The sequence below is a fragment of the Bufo gargarizans genome, unplaced genomic scaffold (assembly GCF_014858855.1).
Source record: "Bufo gargarizans isolate SCDJY-AF-19 unplaced genomic scaffold, ASM1485885v1 original_scaffold_1054_pilon, whole genome shotgun sequence".
Taxonomy (NCBI): Eukaryota; Metazoa; Chordata; class Amphibia; order Anura; family Bufonidae; genus Bufo; species Bufo gargarizans.
In genome coordinates, this window is record NW_025334213.1 from 12,395 (window position 1) to 40,316 (window position 27,922).

A 27,922-nucleotide genomic window follows, 5' to 3' on the forward strand; every position below is an offset into this window, starting at 1 on the left:
GAAAGGTTAAAGGACCTTAACATGTAGAGCTTGGAAGAAAGGAGAGACCGAGGGGATATGATAGAAACTTTTAAATACATAAAGGGAATCAACTCGGTAAAGGAGGAGAGAAGATTTACAAGAAGAAAAACTACCACAAGAGGACACAGTTTTAAATTAGAGGGGCAAAGGTTTAAAAGTAATATAAGGAAGTATTACTTTACTGAGAGGGTAGTGGATGCATGGAATAGCCTTCCTGCAGAAGTGGTAGCTGCAAATACAGTGAAGGAGGTTAAGCATGCATGGGATAGGCATAAGGCCATCCTTCATATAAGATAGGGCCGGGGCTATTCATAGGATTCAGATATATTGGGCAGACTAGATGGGCCAAATGGTTCTTATCTGCCGACACATTCTATGTTTCCTACCTGGTCCTCTGGTGGTCCCTTTTGTTAGGATCGACCACCAGAGGACTCAGGTAGGTCAGTACAGTCGCACCAAACACTACACTACACCCCCCCCCCCCGTCACTTATTAACCCCTTATAAACCCCTGATCACCCATGATCACCCCATATAAACTCCCTGATCACCCCCCTGTCATTGATCACCGCCCTGTCATTGATCACCCCCCTGTCAGGCTCCGTTCAGACGTCCGTATAATTTTTACGGATCCATGGATCGGATCCGCAAAACACATGCGGACGTCTGAATGGAGCCTTACAGGGGGGTTATCAATGACAGGGGGTGATCAGGGTGATCACCCCCCCTGTAAGGTTCCATTCAGACATCCGCATGATTTTTTACGGATCCATGGATACATGGATCGGATCCACAAAACACATGCGGACGTCTGAATGGAGCCTTACAGGGGGGTTATCAATGACAGGGGGTGATCAGGGTGATCACCCCCCTATCAATGATCACCCCCCCCTGTAAGGTTCCATTCAGACATCCGCATGATTTTTTACGGATCCATGGATACATGGATCGGATCCACAAAACACATGCGGACGTCTGAATGGAGCCTTACAGGGGGGTTATCAATGACAGGGGGTGATCAGGGTGATCACCCCCCTGTCACTGATCACCCCCCCTGTAAGGCTCCATTCAGACATCCGCATGATTTTTTACGGATCCATGGATCGGATCCACAAAACACATGCGGACGTCTGAATGGAGCCTTACAGGGGGGGTTATCAATGACAGGGGGTGATCACCCCCCCGTCACTGATCACCCCCCCTGTAAGGTTCCATTCAGACATCCGCATGATTTTTTACGGATCCATGGATCGGATCCACAAAACACATGCGGACGTCTAAATGGAGCCTTACAGGGGGGTTATCAATGACAGGGGGGTGATCAGGGAGTGTATATGGGTGATCACCCGCCTGTCATTGATCACCCCCTGTAAGGCTCCATTCAGACGTCCGCATGTGTTTTGCGGATCCGATCCATGTATCCGTAAAAATCATGCGGACGTCTGAATGGAGCCTTACAGGGGGGGTGATCAGTGACAGGGCGGTGATCAATGACAGGGGGTGATCAGGGAGTGTATATGGGTGATCACCCGCCTGTCATTGATCACCCCCCTGTAAGGCTCCATTCAGACGTCCGTATGATTTTTGCGGATCCGATCCATGTATCCGTGGATCCGTAAAAATCATACGGACGTCTGAACGGAGCCTGACAGGGGGGTGATCAATGACAGGGCGGTGATCAATGACAGGGGGGTGATCAGGGAGTTTATATGGGGTGATCATGGGTGATCAGGGGTTTATAAGGGGTTAATAAGTGACGGGGGGGGGGGGGTGTAGTGTAGTGTAGTGTTTGGTGCGACTGTACTGACCTACCTGAGTCCTCTGGTGGTCGATCCTAACAAAAGGGACCACCAGAGGACCAGGTAGGAGGTATATTAGACGCTGTTATGAAAACAGCGTCTAATATACCTGTTAGGGGTTAAAAAATTCGGATCTCCAGCCTGCCAGAGAGCGATCGCCGCTGGCAGGCTGGAGATCCACTCGCTTACCTTCCGTTCCTGTGAGCGCGCGCGCCTTCACAGGAAATCTCGCGTCTCGCGAGATGACGCGTATATGCGTCCAGGAGGAGTAAAGCAACCACCTCCCGGACGCATATCTGCGTACAGCGGTCGGGAGGTGGTTAAAGACTCGTCCACTTTAAAGGCCCTTGGCCCCCTAGAGGTGGACTGTGGAGCTTCCCCTTGCTCAACATCATGGTCCCTCGACCTGATGGAGCGCAACAGTCTTTTGTTTTTTTCGGCCGGAAAGAGGGAGGCCGAACTCTCTTCCTCAGAGGAAGGATTATCCTCAATGGAGATGACGTCTTCAGACATGGGTGCAGGACCAGGAGAAGCCTGTCTGGGTCTCTTGTTAGAGACTGCTCCCTTAATCTCGGCAATGGACGTATCCATGAACTGCTTCATCCAGGAAAACATCTCCACCACCGTTGGTTCTGGGTCCGTTGGTCTGGGTCGGCAGCCTGGGCATCGGTGGAATTCGTACGAATCCGGCAACGGGGTGCTGCAGCTGGAGCAGGCGAGAGGTTTCTGCTTCTGAGTGGATTTGCCTAAGAAACAGACAACAGGATAAGAATTTGGACCCAAGAATGGCTCTAAAAAGAGAGCAGTACCTTACCATGAGGTGGCAATGCCATCTTAGAAAGAAAAAGCAAGGTGACTTCAAGGAACTTCCTGAGCGCAGGAGCAGCCAAACAGCAGATGTCAGTTGAGCTCAGAAAACTGAGAGCAACACTGACCTGCCTCACACAGGTGCCTTAAATAGTGCAAGGGGGAGGAGCTATAGCCACTCTCCCTCCCTGGGGGTGGGTCTCCAGACTTAAAATCGCAACCTTAATTAAAATAATATAATTTCTCCATGTCCCCCAGTTAGGCCCCCTTGTCCTACCTGAGGGCACGGACCTATGAAGACTTTATACAAGAGAAGCGCTGAAGACAGCGCTGGAGGACGGAGCCGGGGACCGGAATTGACGTCAATGACGCACTTCCGGTTCTTGCGAGACGACGGAGGAGCGCGGAAGCGACTGCTTCTGAAGATCCACAGCCGAGGTAAGAAAGCATGGCACTGTGACTGGAATATAATCCAACGATGCCTGGAAGAGTAGATGGGCCCAGAAGTCATCCACCTGAGGCAGGAGAGGGCAGGACACTGCTCCTAGAAGATAAGAGAAGGCAGAATTAAACATTATAATATTATAATACTACAAGTATAACAATGGGAGACTCCAGTAAGGAGTCTAGCCTGTCCTGGAGTCCACAGGACAATAAAAAAGCAACCCCGTCCAGTTAGGGAACGGGTTATATGGGGTAGGGGCTTAATTAGTTATTTACTAATTAGGATACTTAGGCAGAAATTTTTTGTTCAATAAAAATTCCGCCTGTCCTGACCAGCTTCACAGGGGCAAATACCCCACTTGGGCTGCTGTAAGGACGAAAGGGAACAATGGATGGAGCACACGGTGAGAACAATGGATGGAGCACACGGAGAGAACAATGGATGGAGCACACGGAGAGAACAATGGATGGAGCACACGGAGAGAACAATGGATGGAGCACACGGAGAGAACAATGGATGGAGCACACGGAGAGAACAATGGATGGAGCACACGGTGAGAACAATGGATGGAGCGCACGGTGAGAACAATGGATGGCGCGCACGGTGAGAACAATGGATGGCGCGCACGGTGAGAACAATGGATGGAGCGCACGGTGAGAACAATGGATGGAGCACACGGTGAGAACAATGGATGGAGCACACGAGAGAACAATGGATGGAGCACACGGAGAGAACAATGGATGGAGCACACGGAGAGAACAATGGATGGAGCACACGGAGAGAACAATGGATGGAGCACACGGAGAGAACAATGGATGGAGCACACGGAGAGAACAATGGATGGAGCACACGGAGAGAACAATGGATGGAGCACACGGTGAGTAACAATGGATTGGAGCACACGGTGAGTACAATGGATGGAGCACACGGTGAGTACAATGGATGGAGCACACGGTGAGAACAATGGATGGAGCACACGGTGAGAACAATGGATGGAGCACACGGTGAGAACAATGGATGGAGCACACGGTGAGAACAATGGATGGAGCACACGGTGAGAACAATGGATGGAGCACACGGTGAGAACAATAGGATGGAGCACACGGTGAGAACAATGGATGGAGCACACGGAGAGAACAATGGATGGAGCACACGGAGAGAACAATGGATGGAGCACACGGAGAGAACAATGGATGGAGCACACGGAGAGAACAATGGATGGAGCACACGGAGAGAACAATGGATGGAGCACACGGAGAGAACAATGGATGGAGCACACGGAGAGAACAATGGATGGAGCACACGGAGAGAACAATGGATGGAGCACACGGTGAGTACAATGGATGGAGCACACGGTGAGTACAATGGATGGAGCACACGGTGAGTACAATGGATGGAGCACACGGTGAGAACAATGGATGGAGCACACGGTGAGAACAATGGATGGAGCACACGGAGAGAACAATGGATGGAGCACACGGTGAGAACAATGGATGGAGCACACGGTGAGAACAATGGATGGAGCACACGGTGAGAACAATGGATGGAGCACACGGGAGAACAATGATGGAGCACACGGAGAGAACAATGGATGGAGCACACGGAGAGAACAATGGATGGAGCACACGGAGAGAACAATGGATGGAGCACACGGAGAGAACAATGGATGGAGCACACGGAGAGAACATGGATGGAGCACACGGTGAGAACAATGGATGGAGCACACAGTGAGTACAATGGATGGAGCACACGGAGAGAACAATGGATGGAGCACACGGTGAGAACAATGGATGGAGCACACGGTGAGAACAATGGATGGAGCACACGGTGAGAACAATGGATGGAGCACACGGTGAGTACAATGGATGGAGCACACGGTGAGTACAATGGATGGAGCACACGGTGAGTACAATGGATGGAGCACACGGTGAGAACAATGGATGGAGCACACGGTGAGAACAATGGATGGAGCACACGGTGAGAACAATGGATGGAGCACACGGTGAGAACAATGGATGGAGCACACGGTGAGAACAATGGATGGAGCACACGGTGAGAACAATGGATGGAGCACACGGTGAGAACAATGGATGGAGCACACGGTGAGAACAATGGATGGCGCACACGGTGAGAACAATGGATGGCGGCCATTTTTAACTCACAGACACGGTTCGGACTTTTCTACACGGTGCCATCTCGCCGGTATTTGGTGCCCAGAGACATCGGGCAGTAGTTGTAAACTATAGAACAGGGGACACATTATACAGTGATTATGTTAGATATAGCCTGTATATGTTCTGCGGAATCTGCATTACACTGTATCTTCCAGACTACTGAACGGATCTGGGGGAATTTTGGACATGTGGTCACCCAGATCCCCCGGTTCCCGAGGATATGTTTTGGGGTTATTGCATGTTTTGGGGTTCTTGTGATGTTTTATAAAACTGTCTTTCTCTGCCTGTGATAATTATATTATCTGGACCTAATGAATTATTAGGGGGGGTCCGTCCAAGATCATGTGTGTGATGGAGGAGGGGGTGAGGGCACTGGGGCAGCTGGGCAGGCTTCCAGACCACAAGTTACCTCCACAAATTATTTTTTCCAGTCCAGATTTGATTAGTTTACCACCAGGGCCAGGCAGTCCGCCCCAGGCTCCCACTCCCAGCCACTAGCCAGAGGCCAGACAGACCAGTCAGACGAGACCAGTGACCACAGACCGCACTGCAAGAACAGAAGTTCAAGTTCCCGCCGCGCTAATCTGAATGCCGGCGGCGTCCCGGCGTGGGGCAGCAGCAGGCAGCGACAGGCACAGCGTCTGACGTCACCTGCCGCTGCGCAGCTACGTTCCTCTGCGCAGCGGCTCCAAAGCCTTTTAAAGGGGAATGCAGCCAGAATACCGTCCGCAGGTTAGGTTGTAGTAACACAGCAATGCGGCGGCCGAATCAGCGGAGCGGGGGGGGGGGGGGGGGGGGGGGGCCGGGCAACGGGGCCAGGAACAATCAATTGCCCCCCTGCAGACACAAAAAAATAAAAGTATTAAATTGGAAATGGCCTGGCCCCCCCCAGGGTCCGGGCCCCTTACTGGTATCGGCTGTACCCCCCTGATGGCGGCCCTGCCCTCCGGCATGCCACAGTCCAGGTCCCTTGAAACAACTTTTCCATCACTATTGTGGCCAGAAAGAGTCCCTGTGGGTTTTAAAATTCGCCTGCCTATTGAAGTCAATGCCCGTTCGCAAATGGAAAATGTTATGTTCGCGACATCTCTACAGACAAGCGCAGCCGCCTGTCCGCAGCCAATGTGGCCAAGCTCACGGTCATTAACATGAACCAGGCCTGGATCCCTCAGGACCAAGTCTGTCACCGCCTGCTGGGTCAGGTTCTGCTGGAGGTCCTGCTGCTGGAGCCGGGTGGTGTCTTCAGAGGGAGGCTGAAGAAAGCTGCTCATTATAGACGGAAGTTGTTGCATATGGAGCTGGTGATGCTTCTACCTCCCCCCCCAGTAAGACCTTAATGAGGACCGGCTGGTAATATGGAGGCTGTACTATAGTGTGAAGGCTGAAATCTGTAGGCTGTAATATAATATGGAGGCCGTAATATAAAGTAAAGGCTGTAATGTATTGTGGAGGCTGTAATATAATGTGGAGGCTGCAATATAATGAGGACGCTGTGATATAATGAGGACGCTGTGATATAATGAGGACGCTGTGATATAATGAGGACGCTGTGATGTAATGAGGACGCTGTGATGTAATGTGGAGGCTGGTAATATCATGTGGAGGCTGGTAATATCATGTGGAGGCTGGTAATATCATGTGGAGGCTGGTAATATCATGTGGAGGCTGGTAATATCATGTGGAGGCTGGTAATATCATGTGGAGGCTGGTAATATCATGTGGAGGCTGGTAATATCATGTGGAGGCTGGTAATATCATGTGGAGGCTGGTAATATCATGTGGAGGCTGTAATATCATGTGGAGGCTGTAATATCATGTGGAGGCTGTAATATCATGTGGAGGCTGTAATATCATGTGGAGGCTGTAATATCATGTGGAGGCTGTAATGTGGACGCTGTAATGTAATGTGGACGCTTGAAATGAAATATGGAGGCTGTAATATAATGTAGAGGTTGTAATATAATGTGGAGGCCGGTAATATAAAGGCTGTAATATCATGTAGAGGCTAGTAATATAATGTGGAGGCTGTAATATAATGTGCAGGCCGGTAATGTAATATGGAGGCTGTAATATAATTTGGAGTCTGTAATGTAATACAGAGGCTGGTAATATGAAGGCTGTAATATAATGTTGAGGCTGTGATGTAATGTGGAGGCTGGTATGTAATGTAGAGGCTAGTAATATAATGTGGAGGCTGTGATGTAATGGGCATGGAGGAGGATGATGGGAGTAGTGAATGAGCATGGAGGAGGATGATGGGAGTAGTGAATGGGCACGGAGCAGGATAGCTTGTATTGTAACTCCCACTAGCGGTACCGCATCTCATCTAGCTGACAGTGAGGGAAACCGCAGCCACTGTGAGAACGGGGAGACGCGGGAGCAGCTCCGCTGGAGACAGGGTGGGGGCTCTGAGAAGAGCCTTTGGGTCCGGAGAGCGGGGGGCGCTCACTTGGCGCTGGTGTACTTGGTGACGGCCTTGGTGCCCTCGGAGATTTCATTTTCCAGCCTCCGTATTACCAGCCTGTAAATTACATTATATTAAAGATTAAAGCCTCTATAATATATTATCAACCTCAACATTATAGCCTCCACATTATATTACAGCCTCCACATTATATTACAGCCTCCACATTACATTACCAACCTCCACATTACATCACAGCCTCCACATTACATTACAGCCTCCATTTTGTATTATCAATCTCAACATTATATTACAGCCTTCATATTTTCAGCCTCTACATTACATTATAGCCTCCATATTATATTACCGTCATCTACATTACATCACAGCATAAACATTATGTTACAGCCTCCATATTTTCAGCCTCCACATTACAGCCTCCACATTACAGGCCTCTACATTATATTACAGCCTTCATATTACCAGCCTCTGCATTACATTACAGACTCCAAATTATATTACAGCCTCCATATTACATTACCAGCCTGCACATTATATTACAGCCTTCACATTATATTACTAGCCTCTACATTACATTACAGCCTCCATACTACCAGCCTCCACATAATATTACCAGCCTCTGCATTACATTACAGACTCCAAATTATATTAGCCTCCATATTACATTACCACCTCCACCTTAATTGACAGACTCCATATTACCAGCCTGCAAATTACATTATATCCTCCGCATTATATTAAAGCCTCTATATTATATTATCAACCTCAACATTATATTACAGCCTCCATACTACCAGCCTCTGCATTACATTACAGCCTCCATACTACCAGCCTCTGCATTACAGCCTTCATATTTACAGCCTCCACATTACATTACCAGTGCTCCCCTTATCCTCCCCAGTGCCCAATCACCACTCCCCTCATTAATAGCAGATCACACTTCCGTCATTTTCCTCACTGGCTGACCACTACTCCCCTCATCATCCTCAATAGCATATAACTACTTCCCTCATACTTGGTGCCCGATCACTGCTCCCCTTATACGCTGCAGCTGAGCTCTGCTCCCGCTATGAATGGCTGCGCATCAGCGAGCTGTGCGGCTGCTCAGTGCAGGGCGGGAGGACGAGGCTCTGCTCCTACGGGCACATAACGGCTGAGGGAGGGGGCCTGAGCTCTGCTCCTATTGGCTGGGAGAGCTCAGGATCTCGTCGCTCATTTGAATTTCCCGCCTATAGTTCCCAACTGCAAATGAGCTGCTGATCTACAGGAGGAGCCGGTCATGTGACCTGTACCTGTGTCATAAGCCACGCCCAGCGCCGCTCATTGGCTTCTCCACGAGTCTTGTCTCCGGTGGAGGCTTCTAATCCACCCAATGAGCGGCGCTGGGGGCGGAGCAGCAGCTTATAAAGGCGGCAGGCGGCGGCTCCTCCGGATCACACACAGCAGAGTCTTCGTTGCTGGTTTGTGCTCTGCAGAGAACGATGTCTGGACGCGGCAAACAAGGAGGCAAAGTGCGGGCTAAGGCCAAGACCCGCTCATCCCGGGCAGGGCTCCAGTTCCCGGTCGGCCGTGTGCACAGGCTCCTCCGCAAGGGCAACTACGCCCAGAGGGTGGGCGCCGGCGCTCCCGTCTACTTGGCCGCTGTGCTCGAGTATCTCACCGCCGAGATCCTGGAGCTGGCCGGCAATGCCGCCCGCGACAACAAGAAGACCCGCATCATCCCCCGTCACCTGCAGCTGGCCGTGCGCAACGACGAGGAGCTCAACAAGCTGCTGGGCGGCGTCACCATCGCCCAGGGAGGCGTCCTGCCCAACATCCAGGCCGTGCTGCTGCCCAAGAAGACCGAGAGCAGCAAGCCGGCCAAGAGCAAGTGAGCCCGGCTCTGCCCCGCCCCAAACCAAAGGCTCTTCTAAGAGCCGCCCACATGGTCTGTACGACTGAGCTGGCGATGCCGCTGATCTCCGCTGTGGAGGCGTCACACAGGGGCACTTACCGCTCCTGACTAGAGATGGGATCTTTTACATGAATGGAGTCTTTGGCTTCAGTCGCTGACTCGGGCTGACCAGTGACCCGGATAGGTAATAAGTGTTAGACCAGTGGTGCCCTGACGGAGGACTAGAGGGGGAGCTGGGGGCACTGGTCTGGGCATTATACTGAGTGGGGGGCACTGCTGGAGGCGCCCTATTATATGTACAGCACTGGGAGGGCTTTATACCGCTGCAGCCTGGTCCTAGACTCCGTGTGCTGCTCTAGTGACTCAGAGAATAGGAGGAGTCTATAAGTAAGTAGGATGATGGGATTCTTAGCCTCAGCGCACGACCCCCTGTCCTGTGTGCGCCTCCGCTCCTCCCTGCTGCTCTGACATGGATCGGACAGCACTACTCCGGACATAGTGCGGCAGACATTGCTGCTGGAGAGGGTTTGGCCGCTGATTTCTAACCGGACTGTAATTGAGCGGGAATTTCAAAAGCCAGAGATCAGCCAATCACTGTAAAGCACTTGCTCTATAGCTCCGCCCCCTTCTCCCGCAGCGCTGAGTGGAGATGGCGGTGGGCAGGGAGGATGGAGGCGGTTATCGGTCACGGTCAGCGAGTCCCTGATAGACGGGGGACATACAGAGAGAGCGCCTTCTGGATAAAGGAACTGCTCTTACTAATCACAGTGCTGAAAGGGTTAACCCGCACGCTGTGAGCAGAGGTGAAGGGCGGAGTGGAGCTCGTCTGAGGAGGAGGTGGCGGCTCTGAGAAGAGCCTTTGTTGGGTGCGGGGCGCAGATCTAAGCCCTCTCCCCACGGATCCTGCGGGCCAGCTGGATATCCTTGGGCATGATGGTGACCCGCTTGGCGTGGATGGCGCAGAGGTTGGTGTCCTCGAAGAGCCCGACCAGGTAAGCCTCGCTGGCCTCCTGCAGGGCCATGACGGCCGAGCTCTGGAAGCGAAGGTCGGTCTTGAAGTCCTGGGCGATCTCTCTGACCAGGCGCTGGAAGGGCAGCTTCCGGATGAGCAGCTCGGTGGACTTCTGGTAGCGCCGGATCTCCCGGAGAGCGACGGTCCCGGGCCGGTAGCGGTGAGGCTTCTTGACTCCGCCAGTGGCGGGGGCGCTCTTCCTGGCGGCCTTAGTGGCCAGCTGCTTGCGGGGAGCTTTCCCGCCGGTGGACTTACGCGCTGTCTGCTTGGTTCTGGCCATGGCTCTGCAGAGATCTGTACACAGCAAGTGAATGAGGTGAGGAGCGGACCGTGCAGATCATTTATACTCCTGGCCTCGTCCTCATTGGCTCATGTAAACCACACCCCTACATCCCTATTGGTTTATTCGTACAGTGATGTGCCCGCCAAAACTTCCGTTACCAATCACCGTTCACAAGAGGTGGGGCCCAACCTCATCCTATCCGCCAGTCCCAGCTGATGGGCGTGTCTCCAGGTAATAAGCCCCTCCTACATAATGCGTGCGGTCAGTCCCTTCCCACCTCCTCAGACGAGCTCCACTCCGCCCTTCAGCCCTCGTTCTCCGCTCACAGCGGGCGGGGCTCCGGCTCCTCTGCGTGAAGGAATAGGGTTAACCCTGTCAGCGCCGCTCTCTTCAGTCTATCAGGGCCTCTCTGCTCGGCTGATACCCGCCCCGCCCTCTGCTGGTAGTGATGCCGCCGCTGAGTGTACTGTGCAGGGGGGTCGTGCGCTCTATCCCTGGACACCAGCGCAGCGATGGAGCCGCTCTTCTCCGCACAGTGAATACGGGACTGTTCTCCGGTAGGAAGGTCGTGGGGAGCGGGAGAAGAGGGCGGAGCTACAGAACAACTACGTTACAGTGATTGGCTGATCTCTGGCTTTTGAAATTCCCGCTCAATTACCGTTCAGCGGCCGTGGAGGAGCAGTCCATTACACACAGGGGACGAACCCTCTGCAGCAGCAATGTCAGGTGCGGTAAGTGCCCCTGTGTGACGCCCGGACCATCAGAGCACAGGACGCCTCCACAGCGGAGATCAGCGGCGCCAGCTCTGCAGGCCGCCTTCTCCCGCTCCCCACCGGAGAAGGGGAGAACAGTCCGGTATTCACTGTGAGGAGAAGAGCGGCTCCATCGCTGCGCTGGTGTCCAGGGATAGAGCGCACGACCCCCCTGCACGCACAGTAAACTCAGCGGCGGCATCACTACCAGCAGGGGGCGGGGCGCAGTGAGGGGCGGGGCGGGTATCAGCCGAGCAGAGAGGCCCAGATAGACTGAAGAGAGATGTTAGCCCCGCCTCTCCGCCCCCCGGCTCAGCTTAATGGATGGATGTGAGTTATGCCCTTCCTGCTGCTCCGCCCCCCGGCTCATCTGAATGGATGGATGTGAGCCCCGCCCCTCTGTTTGCTCCGCCCCGGCTCATCTGAATGAATGGATGTGAGCCCCGCCCCCGGCTCAGCTGGATGGATGTGAACCACGCCTCTTCTGTTGCTCCGCCCCCGGCTCAGCTGGATGGATGTGACGCTGCCAATTGGGAGAAGTGGAGACACCACGTGACCCTCTCCTCCAGTAGATCGGCGCGCAGTCAGCAGCAGCTCATTTGCATGGCCCGTGTATAAATACCGCAGCGGAGGGAGGAGGAGAACAGACGAGATTGTGTCTTCAGTCAGAATGCCCGAGCCCGCCAAGTCCGCCCCAGCGCCCAAGAAGGGCTCCAAGAAAGCCGTCACCAAGGTCCAGAAGAAGGACGGCAAGAAGCGGAGGAAGAGCAGGAAGGAGAGCTATGCCATCTACGTCTACAAGGTGCTGAAGCAGGTGCACCCCGACACCGGCATCTCCTCCAAGGCCATGGGCATCATGAACTCCTTCGTCAACGACATCTTCGAGCGCATCGCAGGGGAAGCCTCCCGCCTGGCTCACTACAACAAGCGCTCCACCATCACCTCCCGGGAGATCCAGACCGCCGTGCGCCTGCTGCTGCCCGGAGAGCTGGCCAAGCACGCCGTCTCCGAGGGCACCAAGGCCGTCACCAAGTACACCAGCGCCAAGTGAGCGCCCCCCGCTCTCCGGACCCAAAGGCTCTTCTCAGAGCCCCCACCCTGTCTCCAGCAGAGCTGCTCCCCGTTCTCACAGTGGCTGCGGTTTTCCTCACTGTCAGCTAGATGAGATGCGGTAACGCTAGTGGAAGTTACAATACAAGCTCCCCTCATCCTGCTCCATGTCCGTTCACTACTCCTATCATCCTCCCTGAGGGGAGGCTGAGCTCTGCTGCCGCTCAGTGGAGGACGAGGCTCCGCTCCTACGGGCACATAACGGCTGAGGGGCTCCAGAGCTCTGCTCCTATTTGCTGGGAGTGTTCAGCATCTCGTCGCTCATTTGAATTTCCCGCCGAGCTGCTAATCTACAGGAGGAGCCGGTCATGTGACCTGTATCAGCGCCGCTCATTGGCGTCATTGTCTCTGCAGCTCGGATTAACCCCTCAGTCTCCGAGCACAGCTCGTCTTGTGGCTGCGGGGACAGGAGCGGTGGAGAACACCCGGGGCTCGGGATTTACATTACTGGGGCTTTCTGTATTGTAGACCTCTGGCTGTACTGAGCACAGGGCGCCGCTGATCTCGGCCAATTGTCCGGCTCTCCGCCCCCTGATGTGCGGGCGGTGTTAACCCCTCAGTGGCTGAGCGCAGAAGGAATTGTAGCTTCTCCCCGGGAAGATGTGGGCGGCTCTGAGAAGAGCCTTTGTGCTGTGAGGACGGAGGCAGCATTAACCCCCGAAGCCGTAGAGAGTGCGGCCCTGGCGCTTGAGCGCGTAGACCACGTCCATGGCGGTGACGGTCTTCCTCTTGGCGTGCTCGGTGTAGGTGACGGCGTCCCGGATGACGTTCTCCAGGAAGACTTTCAGCACCCCGCGGGTCTCCTCATAGATGAGGCCGGAGATGCGCTTGACGCCTCCCCTGCGAGCTAGACGGCGGATGGCAGGCTTGGTGATGCCCTGGATGTTATCGCGGAGCACCTTCCTGTGCCGCTTGGCGCCGCCTTTCCCGAGCCCTTTCCCTCCTTTACCGCGACCAGACATCTTCTAGGTGTGAGCAGAAAGCAGTGACTGCTCAGCCCAGAGCCCTCCTTTATATGGAGCATGGGCGGACCTGGAGGAGAACTGCACGGAGAGGCTGGGGGCGGGACTGTTCCTGAACTCCAGGCCCCGCCCTCCCGCTCTGATTGGCTGAGCTCAGAAGTGCTGGTGGTTTTCATTTTCCAGCCCCCGTATTACCAGCCTGTAAATTACATTATATTAAAGATTAAAGCCTCTATAATATATTATCAACCTCAACATTATAGCCTCCACATTATATTACAGCCTCCATACTACCAGCCTCTGCATTACATTACAGCCTCCACCTTACATTACAGCCTCTGCATTACATTACAGCCTCCATATTATATTACCGGCGTCCATATTACATTACAGCCTCCATATTACCAGCCTGTAAATTACATCATATCCTCCACATTATATTAAAACATCTATATTTTATTATCAACCTCAACATTATATTACAGCCTCCATACTACCAGCCTCTGCATTACATTACAGCCTCCATATTATATTACCAGCGTCCATATTATATTACAGCCTCCATATTACCAGCCTGTAAATTACATTACAGCCTCCATACTACCAGCCTCCACATTACATTACAGACTCCAAATTATATTACAGCCTCCATATAACATTACCGGCCTGCACATTATAGCCTCCGCATTATATTAAAGTATCTATATTATATTACAGCCTCCATATTATATTAACAGTCATAACATTACCGGCCTCTACATTACATTACAGCCTTCATATTACATTACCAGCCTCCACAATATATAACAGCCTCCATATTATATTACAGCCTCCACATTATATTACATCCTTCATATTACCGGCCTCTGCATTACATTACAGCCTCAATATTACATTACCCGCCTCCACATTATATTACTGCTCCCTATTACCGGCCTCTACATTACAGTCTCCATATTTTCAGCCTCCACATTTCATCACAGCCTCCATATTATAAGCCTCTACATTACATTTCAGCCTTCATACTACCAGCCTCCACAGTACATTACAGCCTCCACAGTACATTACAGCCTCCATACTACCAGCCTCCACATTACATTGCAGCTTCTATATTACATTTCAGCCTCCATTTTATATTATCAACCTCAGCATTATATTGCAGCCTTCATATTTTCAGCCTCTACATTACATTATAGCCTCCACATCATATTACAGCCTCTATATTACCAGCCTACACATTAGATTACAGCCTCCATGTTACATTTCCAGCTTTCATAATTACCGGCCTCTACATTACAGTCTCCATGTTACATTACCGGCCTCCACATTATATTACAGATTTCATATTATCAGCCTCTACATTACATCACAGCCTAAACATTATGTTACAGCCTCCATATTTTCAGCCTCCATATTGCTAGCCTCTACATTACATTACAGTCTCTATACTACCAGCCTCCACATTATATTACAGCCTCCATATTACCAGCCTACATTTAAAATTACCGGCCTCCGTGTTATATTACAGCCTCCTTATTAATGGCCTCTACATTACAGTCTACATGTTACATTACCAGCCTCCACATTAAATTACAGACTCCATATTACCGTTCTCCACATTGCATCACTGCATCCACAATATATTACAGCCTTCATATTACCAGCTTCTGCATTACATTAAAGCATCCAAACTATATTACAGCCTCCACTTAACATTACCTGTCTCTATGTTACATTACCGGCCTCCGTGTTATATTACAGCCTCTGTATTACTGGCCTCTACATTACAGTCTACATGTTACATTACAAGCCTCCATATTACCGTTCTCCACATTGCATCACTGCTTCCACAATATATTACAGCCTTCATATTACCAGCCTCTGCATTAAATTACAGCATCCAAATTATATTACAGCCTCCATATTACCAGCCTCCACTTAACATTACCTGTCTCTATGTTACATTACCGGCCTCCATGTTACATTACAGCCTCTGTATTACTGGCCTCTACATTACAGTCTACATGTTACATTACCAGCCTCCACATTATATTACAGACTCCATATTACCGTCCTCTACATTACATCACAGCCTAAACATTATGCTACAGCCTCCATATTTTCAGCCTCCATATAACTAGATTCCACATTACCAGCCTCTACATTACATTATAGCCTCCACATTATATTACAGCATCTATATTACCAACCTCCACATTACATTACAGCCTCTGTATTATATTGCCAGACTCTACATTATATGACAGCCTCAATATTACCGGCCTCTACATTACAGCCTCCACATTATATGACAGCCTCCATATTATGGGCATCTACATTAGAGCATCCACATTATATTACAGCCTCCATATTACATTACCAACGTCCACATTATATAACAGCCTCCATATTGCCAGCCTCCACATTATATTACAGCCTCCATGTTACATTTCCAGCCTACATATTACCGGCCTCTACATTACAGTCTCCATGTTACATTACCAGCCTCCACATTATATTACTGACTCCATATTACCGTCCTCTACATTACATCACAGCCTAAACATTATGTTACAGCCTCCATATTACTATCCTCTAAATTACAGCCTCTATACTGCCATTCTCCAAATTATATTACAGACTCCATATTACCAGCCTCTACTTAAGATTACCGGCCTCTATGTAACATTACCGGCATCCACATAATATTACAGCCTCCGTATGACCGCCTCTACATTACAGTCTCTATGTTACATTACCGGCCTCCACATTATATTACAGACTTCATATTATCGTCCTCTACAGCCTCCATATTTTCAGCCTCCATATTACTAGCCTCTAAATTACAGTCTCTATACTACCAGCCTCCACATTACATCACAGCCTCCACATTATATTACAGCCTCCATTTAACATTGCCGGCCTCCATGTTATATTACAGCCTCTGTATTAATGGCCTCTACATTACAGTCTACGTGTTACATTACCAGCCTCCACATTATATTACAGACTCCATATTGCCGTTCTCTACATTCCATCACAGCCTAAACATTATGTTACAGCCTCCATATTTTCAGCCTTCACATTATATGACAGCCTCCATATAACTAGCCTCCACATTACCAGCCTCTACATTACATTGTAGCCTCCACATTATATTACAGCCTCTATATTACCAACCTCAACATTACATTATAGCCTCTGTATTATATTACCAGCCTCTACATTATATGACAGCCTCAATATTACCCGCCTCTACATTACATTACAGCCTCCATATTATATTACCGGCCTCCACATTATATGACAGCCTCCATATTATGGGCCTCTACATTAAAGCTTCCACATTATATTACAGCGTCCACATTATATTACAGCCTCCACATGCTATTACAGCCTCCACATTATATTATAGCCTTTACATGATATTACCAGCCTCCACATTATATTACCAGCCTACATACTATACTGTCCTATACTATACTGTGCTGTACTATACTATACTGTGCTGTACTATACTATACTGTGCTGTACTATGCTATATTCTACCGTACTAAACTATAATATACTGTGCTATAATATAATATACTGTGCTATACTATACTATAATATACTGTGCTATACTATACTATAATATACTGTGCTATACTATACTATAATATACTGTGCTATACTATACTATACTATAATATACTGTACTATATTGTGCTGCACTATACTATACTTTGCTGTACTATACTGTGCTGTACTATACTATACTGTGCTGTACTATACTATACTGTGCTGTACTATGCTATACTATACCGTACTATACTATAATATACTGTGCTATACTATAATATACTGTGCTATACTATACTATAATATACTGTGCTGTACTATACTATACTATAATATACTGTACTATATTGTGCTGCACTATACTATACTTTGCTGTACTATACTGTGCTGTACTATACTATACTGTGCTGTACTATACTATAATATACTGTGCTGTACTATACTATACTATAATATACTGTACTATATTGTGCTGCACTATACTATACTGTGCTGTACTATACTATACTATAATATACTGTACTATATTGTGCTGCACTATACTATACTTTGCTGTACTATACTGTGCTGTACTATACTATACTGTGCTGTACTATACTATAATATACTGTGCTGTACTATACTATACTATAATATACTGTACTATATTGTGCTGCACTATACTATACTGTGCTGTACTATACTATACTATAATATACTGTACTATATTGTGCTGTACTATACTATACTGTGCTGTACTATACTATACTATAATATACTGTACTATATTGTGCTGTACTATACTATACTGTGCTGTACTATACTATACTGTGCTGTACTATACTATAATATACTGTGCTATACTATACTATAATATACTGTGCTGTACTATACTATACTGTGCTGTACTATACTATAATATACTGTGCTATACTATACTATAATATACTGTGCTATACTATACTATAATATACTGTACTAAATTGTGCTGCACTATACTATACTTTGCCTTACTATACTATACTATAATATACTGTACTATATTGTGCTGCACTATACTATACTGTGCTGTACTATACTATACTATAATATACTGTACTATATTGTGCTGTACTATACTATACTGTGCTGTACTATACTATACTGTGCTGTACTATACTATAATATACTGTGCTATACTATACTATAATATACTGTGCTGTACTATACTGTGCTGTACTATACTATAATATACTGTGCTATACTATACTATACTGCACTGTACTATACTTTGCTGTACTATACTGTGCTGTACTATACTATACTTTGCTGTACTATACTATACTGTGCTGTACTATGCTATACTATACCGTACTATACTATAATATACTGTGCTATACTATACTATAATATACTGTGCTATAATATACTGTGCTATAATATACTGTGCTGTACTATACTATAATATACTGTGCTGTACTATACTATAATATACTGTGCTATAATATACTATACTATAATATACTGTGCTGTACTATACTATAATATACTGTGCTATACTATACTATAATATACTGTGCTATAATATACTGTGCTATAATATACTGTGCTGTACTATACTATAATATACTGTGCTGTACTATACTATACTATAATATACTGTACTATACTAAACTGTGCTGCACTATACTATACTTTGCTGTACTATGCTATACTATTCCATACTATACTATAATATACTGTGCTATAATATACTGTGCTGTACTATACTATAATATACTGTGCTATACTGTGCTATAATATACTGTGCTATAATATACTGTGCTATAATATACTGTGCTGTACTATACTATAATATACTGTGCTGTACTATACTATAATATACTGTGCTATAATATACTATACTATAATATACTGTGCTGTACTATACTATAATATACTGTGCTATACTATACTATAATATACTGTGCTATAATATACTGTGCTATAATATACTGTGCTGTACTATACTATAATATACTGTGCTGTACTATACTATACTATAATATACTGTACTATACTAAACTGTGCTGCACTATACTATACTTTGCTGTACTATGCTATACTATTCCATACTATACTATAATATACTGTGCTATAATATACTGTGCTGTACTATACTATAATATACTGTTCTATAATATACTGTGCTGTACCGTACTATACTATAATATACTGTGCTATAATATACTGTGCTGTACTATACTATAATATACTAAACTGTGCTGTACTATACTGTACTATATTGTGCTGCACTATACTATACTTTGCTGTACTATACTGTGCTGTACTATACTATACTGTGCTGTACTATACTTTGCTGTACTATACTATACTGTGCTGTACTATGCTACACTGTGCTGTACTATACTATACTGTGCTGTACTATACTATAATATACTGTGCTGTACTATACTATACTGTGCTGTACTATACTATAATATACTGTGCTGTACTATACTGTGCTGTACTATACTATAATATACTGTGCTGTACTATACTATACTGTGCTGTACTATACTATACTGTGCTGTACTATACTATAATATACTGTGCTATACTATACTATAATATACTGTGCTGTACTATACTATACTGTGCTGTACTATACTATAATATACTGTGCTATACTATACTATAATATACTGTGCTATACTATACTATAATATACTGTACTAAATTGTGCTGCACTATACTATACTTTGCCTTACTATACTATACTATAATATACTGTACTATATTGTGCTGCACTATACTATACTGTGCTGTACTATACTATACTATAATATACTGTACTATATTGTGCTGTACTATACTATACTGTGCTGTACTATACTATACTGTGCTGTACTATACTATAATATACTGTGCTGTACTATACTGTGCTGTACTATACTGTGCTGTACTATACTATAATATACTGTGCTGTACTATACTATACTGTGTTGTACTATACTGTGCTGTACTATACTGTGCTGTACTATACTGTGCTGTACTATACTGTGCTGTACTATACTGTGCTGTACTATACTGTGCTGTACTATACTATAATATACTGTGCTGTACTATACTGTGCTGTACTATACTGTGCTGTACTATACTATAATATACTGTGCTGTACTATACTATACTGTGCTGTACTATACTATACTGTGCTGTACTATACTGTGCTGTACTATACTATAATATACTGTGCTGTACTATACTATAATATACTGTGCTGTACTATACTATACTGTGCTGTACTATACTGTGCTGTACTATACTATAATATACTGTGCTGTACTATACTATACTATACTGTGCTGTACTATACTGTGCTGTACTATACTATAATATACTGTGCTGTACTATACTATACTGTGCTGTACTATACTATACTGTGCTGTACTATACTGTGCTGTACTATACTATAATATACTGTGCTGTACTATACTGTGCTGTACTATACTATAATATACTGTGCTGTACTATACTATAATATACTGTGCTGTACTATACTGTGCTGTACTATGCTATACTGTGCTGTACTATACTATAATATACTGTGCTGTACTATACTGTGCTGTACTATGCTATACTTTGCTGTACTATACTATACTATACTGTGCTGTACTATACTATTCTATACTGTACTATACTGTACTATACTGTACTATACTATACTGTACTATACTGTACTATACTGTACTATACTATACTGTACTTTGCCGTATTGTCCTGAGATTACGGAGGTGCAATGAGGGGGATTATAGGGGCAGTTTTCTCCACATTTCTTACTCCCCAGAATGTTTCCGGGGGTCAGTAAAGCGGGGTCCATACCTGTATTAACCCCTGCTGTGCCTGGGTGACAGGGGCCTTGTTCTCTCAAAATCCTCTGTTCTATTGCTGGGTGACATGAACCCCCTTTTGCGGTCTATTAACCCCTGCTGTGCCTGGGTGACAGGGGCCTCGTTCTCTCAGAATCCTCTGTTCTATTGCTGGGTGACATGAACCCCCTTTTGCCGTGTATTAACCCCTGCTGTGCCTGGGTGACAGGGGCCTTGTTCTCTTAAAATCCTCTGTTCTATTGCTGGGTGACATGAACCCCCTTTTGCCGTGAATTAACCCCTGCTGTGCCTGGGTGACAGGGGCCTCGTTCTCTCAAAATCCTCTGTTCTATTGCTGGGCGACATGAACCCCCTTTTGCCGTGAATTAACCCCTGCTGTGCCTGGGTGACAGGGGCCTCGTTCTCTCAGAATCCTCTGTTCTATTGCTGGGTGACATGAACCCCCTTTTGCCGTGAATTAACCCCTGCTGTGCCTGGGTGACAGGGGCCTCGTTCTCTCAAAATCCTCTGTTCTATTGCTGGGTGACATGAACCCCCTTTTGCCCTGTATTAACCCCTGCTGTGCCTGGGTGACAGGGGCCTCGTTCTCTCAAAATTCTCTGTTCTATTGCTGGGTGACATGAACCCCCTTTTGCCGTGAATTAACCCCTGCTGTGCCTGGGTGACAGGGGCCTAAATCTCTCAAAATCCTCTGTTCTATTGCTGGGTGACATGAACCCCCTTTTGCCGTGAATTAACCCCTGCTGTGCCTGGGTGACAGGGGCCTAAATCTCTCACAATCCTCTGTTCTATTGCTGGGTGACATGAACCCCCTTTTGCCGTGTATTAACCCCTGCTGTGCCTGGGTGACAGGGGCCTCGTTCTCTCAAAATCCTCTGTTCTATTGCTGGGTGACATGAACCCCCTTTTGCGGTCTATTAACCCCTGCTGTGCCTGGGTGACAGGGGCCTCGTTCTCTCAGAATCCTCTGTTCTATTGCTGGGTGACATGAACCCCCTTTTGCCGTGTATTAACCCCTGCTGTGCCTGGGTGACAGGGGCCTCGTTCTCTCAGAATCCTCTGTTCTATTGCTGGGTGACATGAACCCCCTTTTGCCGTGAATTAACCCCTGCTGTGCCTGGGTGACAGGGGCCTTGTTCTCTCAAAATCCTCTGTTCTATTGCTGGGTGACATGAACCCCCTTTTGCCGTGAATTAACCCCTGCTGTGCCTGGGTGACAGGGGCCTCGTTCTCTCAAAATCCTCTGTTCTATTGCTGGGCGACATGAACCCCCTTTTGCCGTGAATTAACCCCTGCTGTGCCTGGGTGACAGGGGCCTAAATCTCCCAAAATCCTCTGTTCTATTGCTGGGTGACATGAACCCCCTTTTGCCGTGAATTAACCCCTGCTGTGCCTGGGTGACAGGGGCCTCGTTCTCTCAGAATCCTCTGTTCTATTGCTGGGTGACATGAACCCCCTTTTGCCGTGAATTAACCCCTGCTGTGCCTGGGTGACAGGGGCCTCGTTCTCTCAAAATCCTCTGTTCTATTGCTGGGTGACATGAACCCCCTTTTGCCCTGTATTAACCCCTGCTGTGCCTGGGTGACAGGGGCCTCGTTCTCTCAAAATCCTCTGTTCTATTGCTGGGTGACATGAACCCCCTTTTGCCGTGAATTAACCCCTGCTGTGCCTGGGTGACAGGGGCCTAAATCTCTCAAAATCCTCTGTTCTATTGCTGGGTGACATGAACCCCCTTTTGCCGTGAATTAACCCCTGCTGTGCCTGGGTGACAGGGGCCTAAATCTCTCACAATCCTCTGTTCTATTGCTGGGTGACATGAACCCCCTTTTGCCGTGTATTAACCCCTGCTGTGCCTGGGTGACAGGGGCCTCGTTCTCTCAAAATCCTCTGTTCTATTGCTGGGTGACATGAACCCCCTTTTGCCGTGTATTAACCCCTGCTGTGCCTGGGTGACAGGGGCCTCGTTCTCTCAGAATCCTCTGTTCTATTGCTGGGTGACATGTACCCCCTTTTGCCGTGTATTAACCCCTGCTGTGCCTGGGTGACAGGGGCCTCGTTCTCTCAGAATCCTCTGTTCTAATACTGGGTGACATGAACCCCTTTTGCCGTGTATTAACCCCTGCTGTGCCTGGGTGACAGGGGCCTCGTTCTCTCAGAATCCTCTGTTCTATTGCTGGGTGACATGAACCCCCTTTTGCCGTGAATTAACCCCTGCTGTGCCTGGGTGACAGGGGCCTCGTTCTCTCAGAATCCTCTGTTCTATTGCTGGGTGACATGAACCCCCTTTTGCCGTGAATTAACCCCTGCTGTGCCTGGGTGACAGGGGCCTCGTTCTCTCAAAATCCTCTGTTCTATTGCTGGGTGACATGAACCCCCTTTTGCCGTGTATTAACCCCTGCTGTGCCTGGGTGACAGGGGCCTCGTTCTCTCAGAATCCTCTGTTCTATTGCTGGGTGACATGAACCCCCTCTTGCCGTGAATTAACCCCTGCTGTGCCTGGGTGACAGGGGCCTCGTTCTCTCAGAATCCTCTGTTCTATTGCTGGGTGACATGAACCCCCTTTTGCCGTGAATTAACCCCTGCTGTGCCTGGGTGACAGGGGCCTCGTTCTCTCAGAATCCTCTGTTCTATTGCTGGGTGACATGTGTAGTGTACGGGAGAGTAATACCCCGTCACTACTGAAGGGTCACTTGGGTATTGTCGTTCCCCCTGTATTTATGGGGAGGTTGGTATAGAATATCTTATAATGTCATGCTATGTATTTTCCTGTTACTGTGAAACGTGCATTTTGCAGGCCGGCTAGGGTGTAGTTCCAGCTCTGAGTCACTAGAGGGAGCTAGGGAACCCTAGGTTATATAAGGCCCAGTCAGGAAGTAGTAGCAGAGGAGACAGACAGTGGGAAGCAGAGGTCAGAAATGATCCTGTGTCTGAGAGAAAGCAAGGCTATGGGCCTGTGAGAGCATAGCAGGCCTGAAGCCTGTCGATTAGGAGAGGGTAGTAAAGGCCCTGTAACCGGGTTCCGGATCCAAGGAAAAGGTTCCCCTCCTGAGTCACCATCCGTTCAGCTGAAGCAGCATAAGCGAGCCACAAGCCAAGACACAGATTACCACAGAGGCCGATCAGATAAAGCGAGAGGTACTCAAGATAACAGAGGAGGTACTAGATAAGGACAGCTTCAAGGGTACGCCAGATAAAGGGCATTAGACCTTGGAGGAAAGTCACATGTAGCAGGACCAGTCAGGAATAGTGTGCAAGCCGCCTGTACTGCAATCTCCTGTAATCAACACTCTGTATAATTCATCGCTAAGACCGGCCTTCCTGTAATGTCAAGAACCACCTGTATTCTTCTAAAACCAACCGTCTTTTATGGAACTGTGCACTACCAGTGTCCGTGTATTATCCTGACTGATATTCAGTAAAAGTTCCAGTTTTTGTTGGCTATCCTGTGCTTGCTTCATTCTTCCACCATACTTTACACGGCGTGTCACCGTTTAATTGACACTGGCGTCACGAACTCTTTAACTACCTGCCTGTTCCAGCATTCGCCCCGATTTGAAGACGACAGTGGATCCCAGGTTAGTGGTCAATCTGCACTACAAAGCCCAGCACACACTACTGACCCCCTGGGACACTGCATCGCTCTTTTTGGCGTCACGAACAGGATACGCATACTTCTACAGTGCAGAGAAGTGTGAACTGTGTGCTTTAATTACTCCACCACCGTATTACAAAGACTGTAACCTTTATTTCTGAAATCTGTGGATTACAATTGCGCCTGGGAGGAATCAAAGACGCTATACTGTGTTGCGCTACCCCCAGAGAGAAAATCGCATTTGTGGACTGTGTTTTACTGGACTTTTCATCATCCTGCTTGCTGTCAGTGAATTGCAGCATCAGGACACCTAAAATGGCCGCCGACGCCATGAGGCTTTTTACTGCGCCATCAGGATGTGCAGAGGCGCGAATATTTGGCGCCGAAACCCTCCAAGAAGAAGGAGGAGATTGTCCTGGAGCGCCACCCACCTGGAGAAGTGATGATGCGGCTGACGTCCCCGAAGAGTTACGCCTGGGAGGCGGGCCTCAGATGGAGGTTGACCGGCCCAGTGTGTGGGAGGAGCCAGTGTCGTCCTTGCACCCAGTGAGAGAAGAGGAGAGAGAGCGGCTGGACAGCTGCCAGCGGGCGGAAGAATGCGCAGAGGCCCGACGTCAAGCAGCAGCTGCCACCGGAACCCCAGCAAGCACTGTCACTGAACCTCCGGTACCCCTGACGACCTGCACGAAAGCTGAACTAGAGGCCCTGCGCAAGAGGGTGTACTGGGTGGCGGACCTTGGCTGCGCTGGAGGAGTGCAGTGGTTTCCATTCCCGAGAACGGAGGCCGAAATGGAGGCCGTGAAAGACAAACCTCCCCCTCTAAAAATTGTCAGGGGAGACGGGTTCCAAATGTGGCCGTCCTTGCCAGAAGAATTGCTGCAGGTTCCCTATGTCGACTCGTCATCTGAGGAGGAACATGATACTCGTCTGTGAGTACTTTTGCCCTCTTGTTCATCTCCTTAATGGCCGTTTGTCCCTCCATTTGGCAGAGCTGGTGAAGCTCGCTGCCAGTTACCCACGGCCGGTGGCATCCTAGTTAAATAATGTGCCACTGTGTATCAATGCTTCCAGTTGCCTTTGTTTTGTTTGGGACATCCGGTTTGCTGCTACAATCCCAGTTGTGCCTTATTTTGCACTGTTTTTCCCTTTTTACCCCCATTTCAGGTTGAAAAGACATTTTTATGTCAGCACTATTTTAAAGGGTAAGCAGGACTTGCCAGGATAACATGGCCCTGGTATTGTCAGAGTCCTGTATTGTCATTTTATATATGTGCTGCTGACAGTGTTCAATAACCGGTTGTTTTTATTCACGTCTATGTGCCCAGAGATGGACTTCCTATGTGCAAGCCTCTGAGATGTTAATTTATTATGGACTTATTTATTGTCATGGACTATCCTGGTTCTTTCAGCATCCGCTGTGCCAGGTCAGCGCCCCCGTTCCACTCACTTATCCTGTGAAAAAGAGAACGACGCCCCTTGTCACCGCACTTCGCCATTTCCAATTGGGTCTGATAGGAGTGTAAATGACATATATGTATGTATGCATGTGTCTTCCTCTATTGCAGGTCATGATTCCAGTTGGGCGGGCCCTGATGGAGTACGAGGTCGTACTCAGCTTAAAGCAGCGGGGTATGTAGTGTACGGGAGAGTAATACCCCGTCACTACTGAAGGGTCACTTGGGTATTGTCGTTCCCCCTGTATTTATGGGGAGGTTGGTATAGAATATCTTATAATGTCATGCTATGTATTTTCCTGTTACTGTGAAACGTGCATTTTGCAGGCCGGCTAGGGTGTAGTTCCAGCTCTGAGTCACTAGAGGGAGCTAGGGAACCCTAGGTTATATAAGGCCCAGTCAGGAAGTAGTAGCAGAGGAGACAGACAGTGGGAAGCAGAGGTCAGAAATGATCCTGTGTCTGAGAGAAAGCAAGGCTATGGGCCTGTGAGAGCATAGCAGGCCTGAAGCCTGTCGATTAGGAGAGGGTAGTAAAGGCCCTGTAACCGGGTTCCGGATCCAAGGAAAAGGTTCCCCTCCTGAGTCACCATCCGTTCAGCTGAAGCAGCATAAGCGAGCCACAAGCCAAGACACAGATTACCACAGAGGCCGATCAGATAAAGCGAGAGGTACTCAAGATAACAGAGGAGGTACTAGATAAGGACAGCTTCAAGGGTACGCCAGATAAAGGGCATTAGACCTTGGAGGAAAGTCACATGTAGCAGGACCAGTCAGGAATAGTGTGCAAGCCGCCTGTACTGCAACTCCTGTAATTAACACTCTGTATAATTCATCGCTAAGACCGGCCTTCCTGTAATGTCAAGAACCACCTGTATTCTTCTAAAACCAACCGTCTTTTATGGAACTGTGCACTACCAGTGTCCGTGTATTATCCTGACTGATATTCAGTAAAAGTTCCAGTTTTTGTTGGCTATCCTGTGCTTGCTTCATTCTTCCACCATACTTTACACGGCGTGTCACCGTTTAATTGACACTGGCGTCACGAACTCTTTAACTACCTGCCTGTTCCAGCATTCGCCCCGATTTGAAGACGACAGTGGATCCCAGGTTAGTGGTCAATCTGCACTACAAAGCCCAGCACACACTACTGACCCCCTGGGACACTGCACATGAACCCCCTTTTGCCGTGTATTAACCCCTGCTGTGCCTGGGTGACAGGGGCCTCGTTCTCTCAAAATCCTCTGTTCTATTGCTGGGTGACATGAACCCCCTTTTGCCGTGAATTAACCCCTGCTGTGCCTGGGTGACAGGGGCCTCGTTCTCTCAAAATCCTCTGTTTTATTGCTGGGTGACATGAACCCCCTTTTGCCGTGTATTAACCCCTGCTGTGCCTGGGTGACAGGGGCCTCGTTCTCTCAGAATCCTCTGTTCTATTGCTGGGTGACATGTACCCCCTTTTGCCGTGTATTAACCCCTGCTGTGCCTGGGTGACAGGGGCCTCGTTCTCTCAGAATCCTCTGTTCTATTGCTGGGTGACATGAACCCCCTTTTGCCGTGAATTAACCCCTGCTGTGCCTGGGTGACAGGGGCCTCGTTCTCTCAGAATCCTCTGTTCTATTGCTGGGTGACATGAACCCCCTTTTGCCGTGAATTAACCCCTGCTGTGCCTGGGAGACAGGGGCCTAAATCTCTCAAATTCCTCTGTTCTATTGCTGGGTGACATGTACCCCCTTTTGCCGTGTATTAACCCCTGCTGTGCCTGGGTGACAGGGGCCTCGTTCTCTCAAAATCCTCTGTTCTATTGC

The 27,922-nt window shown here is 48.1% G+C and overlaps 4 protein-coding genes across 4 annotated transcripts; 2 read left to right on the forward strand and 2 right to left on the reverse strand.

Moving 5' to 3' along the window:
- Positions 1–8,913: 8,913 nt before the first annotated feature.
- Positions 8,914–9,684, forward strand: LOC122922912 (histone H2A type 1-like). Its single transcript, XM_044273681.1, has one exon. It carries the CDS (start codon positions 9,152–9,154, stop codon positions 9,542–9,544), a length of 393 nt encoding a protein of 130 aa, XP_044129616.1. The 5' UTR covers positions 8,914–9,151; the 3' UTR covers positions 9,545–9,684.
- A 594-nt stretch (positions 9,685–10,278) lies between these two features.
- On the reverse strand, positions 10,279–10,992 carry LOC122922906 (histone H3). The gene has a single exon (XM_044273675.1). It carries the CDS (start codon positions 10,854–10,856, stop codon positions 10,446–10,448), a length of 411 nt encoding a protein of 136 aa, XP_044129610.1. The 5' UTR covers positions 10,857–10,992; the 3' UTR covers positions 10,279–10,445.
- A 1,258-nt stretch (positions 10,993–12,250) lies between these two features.
- LOC122922910 (histone H2B 1.1) lies at positions 12,251–12,700 on the forward strand. The gene has a single exon (XM_044273678.1). The coding sequence runs from the start codon at positions 12,282–12,284 to the stop codon at positions 12,660–12,662; it is 381 nt and encodes a 126-aa protein (XP_044129613.1). The 5' UTR covers positions 12,251–12,281; the 3' UTR covers positions 12,663–12,700.
- Positions 12,701–12,805: 105 nt separating this feature from the next.
- On the reverse strand, positions 12,806–15,064 carry LOC122922911 (histone H4). The gene is made up of 2 exons (XM_044273680.1): positions 14,298–15,064; positions 12,806–14,006 (listed from the first exon to the last, which is right to left on the reverse strand). The coding sequence occupies exon 2, from the start codon at positions 13,681–13,683 to the stop codon at positions 13,372–13,374; it is 312 nt and encodes a 103-aa protein (XP_044129615.1). The 5' UTR covers positions 13,684–14,006; positions 14,298–15,064; the 3' UTR covers positions 12,806–13,371.
- Between the last annotated feature and the right edge of the window lie 12,858 nt (positions 15,065–27,922).

Bases quoted from the DNA above. Each gene is read 5' to 3' on its own strand.
- LOC122922912 (XM_044273681.1), top strand. From the start codon at position 9,152: ATGTCTGGACGCGGCAAACAAGGAGGCAAAGTGCGGGCTAAGGCCAAG.
- LOC122922906 (XM_044273675.1), bottom strand. From the start codon at position 10,856: ATGGCCAGAACCAAGCAGACAGCGCGTAAGTCCACCGGCGGGAAAGCT.
- LOC122922910 (XM_044273678.1), top strand. From the start codon at position 12,282: ATGCCCGAGCCCGCCAAGTCCGCCCCAGCGCCCAAGAAGGGCTCCAAG.
- LOC122922911 (XM_044273680.1), bottom strand. From the start codon at position 13,683: ATGTCTGGTCGCGGTAAAGGAGGGAAAGGGCTCGGGAAAGGCGGCGCC.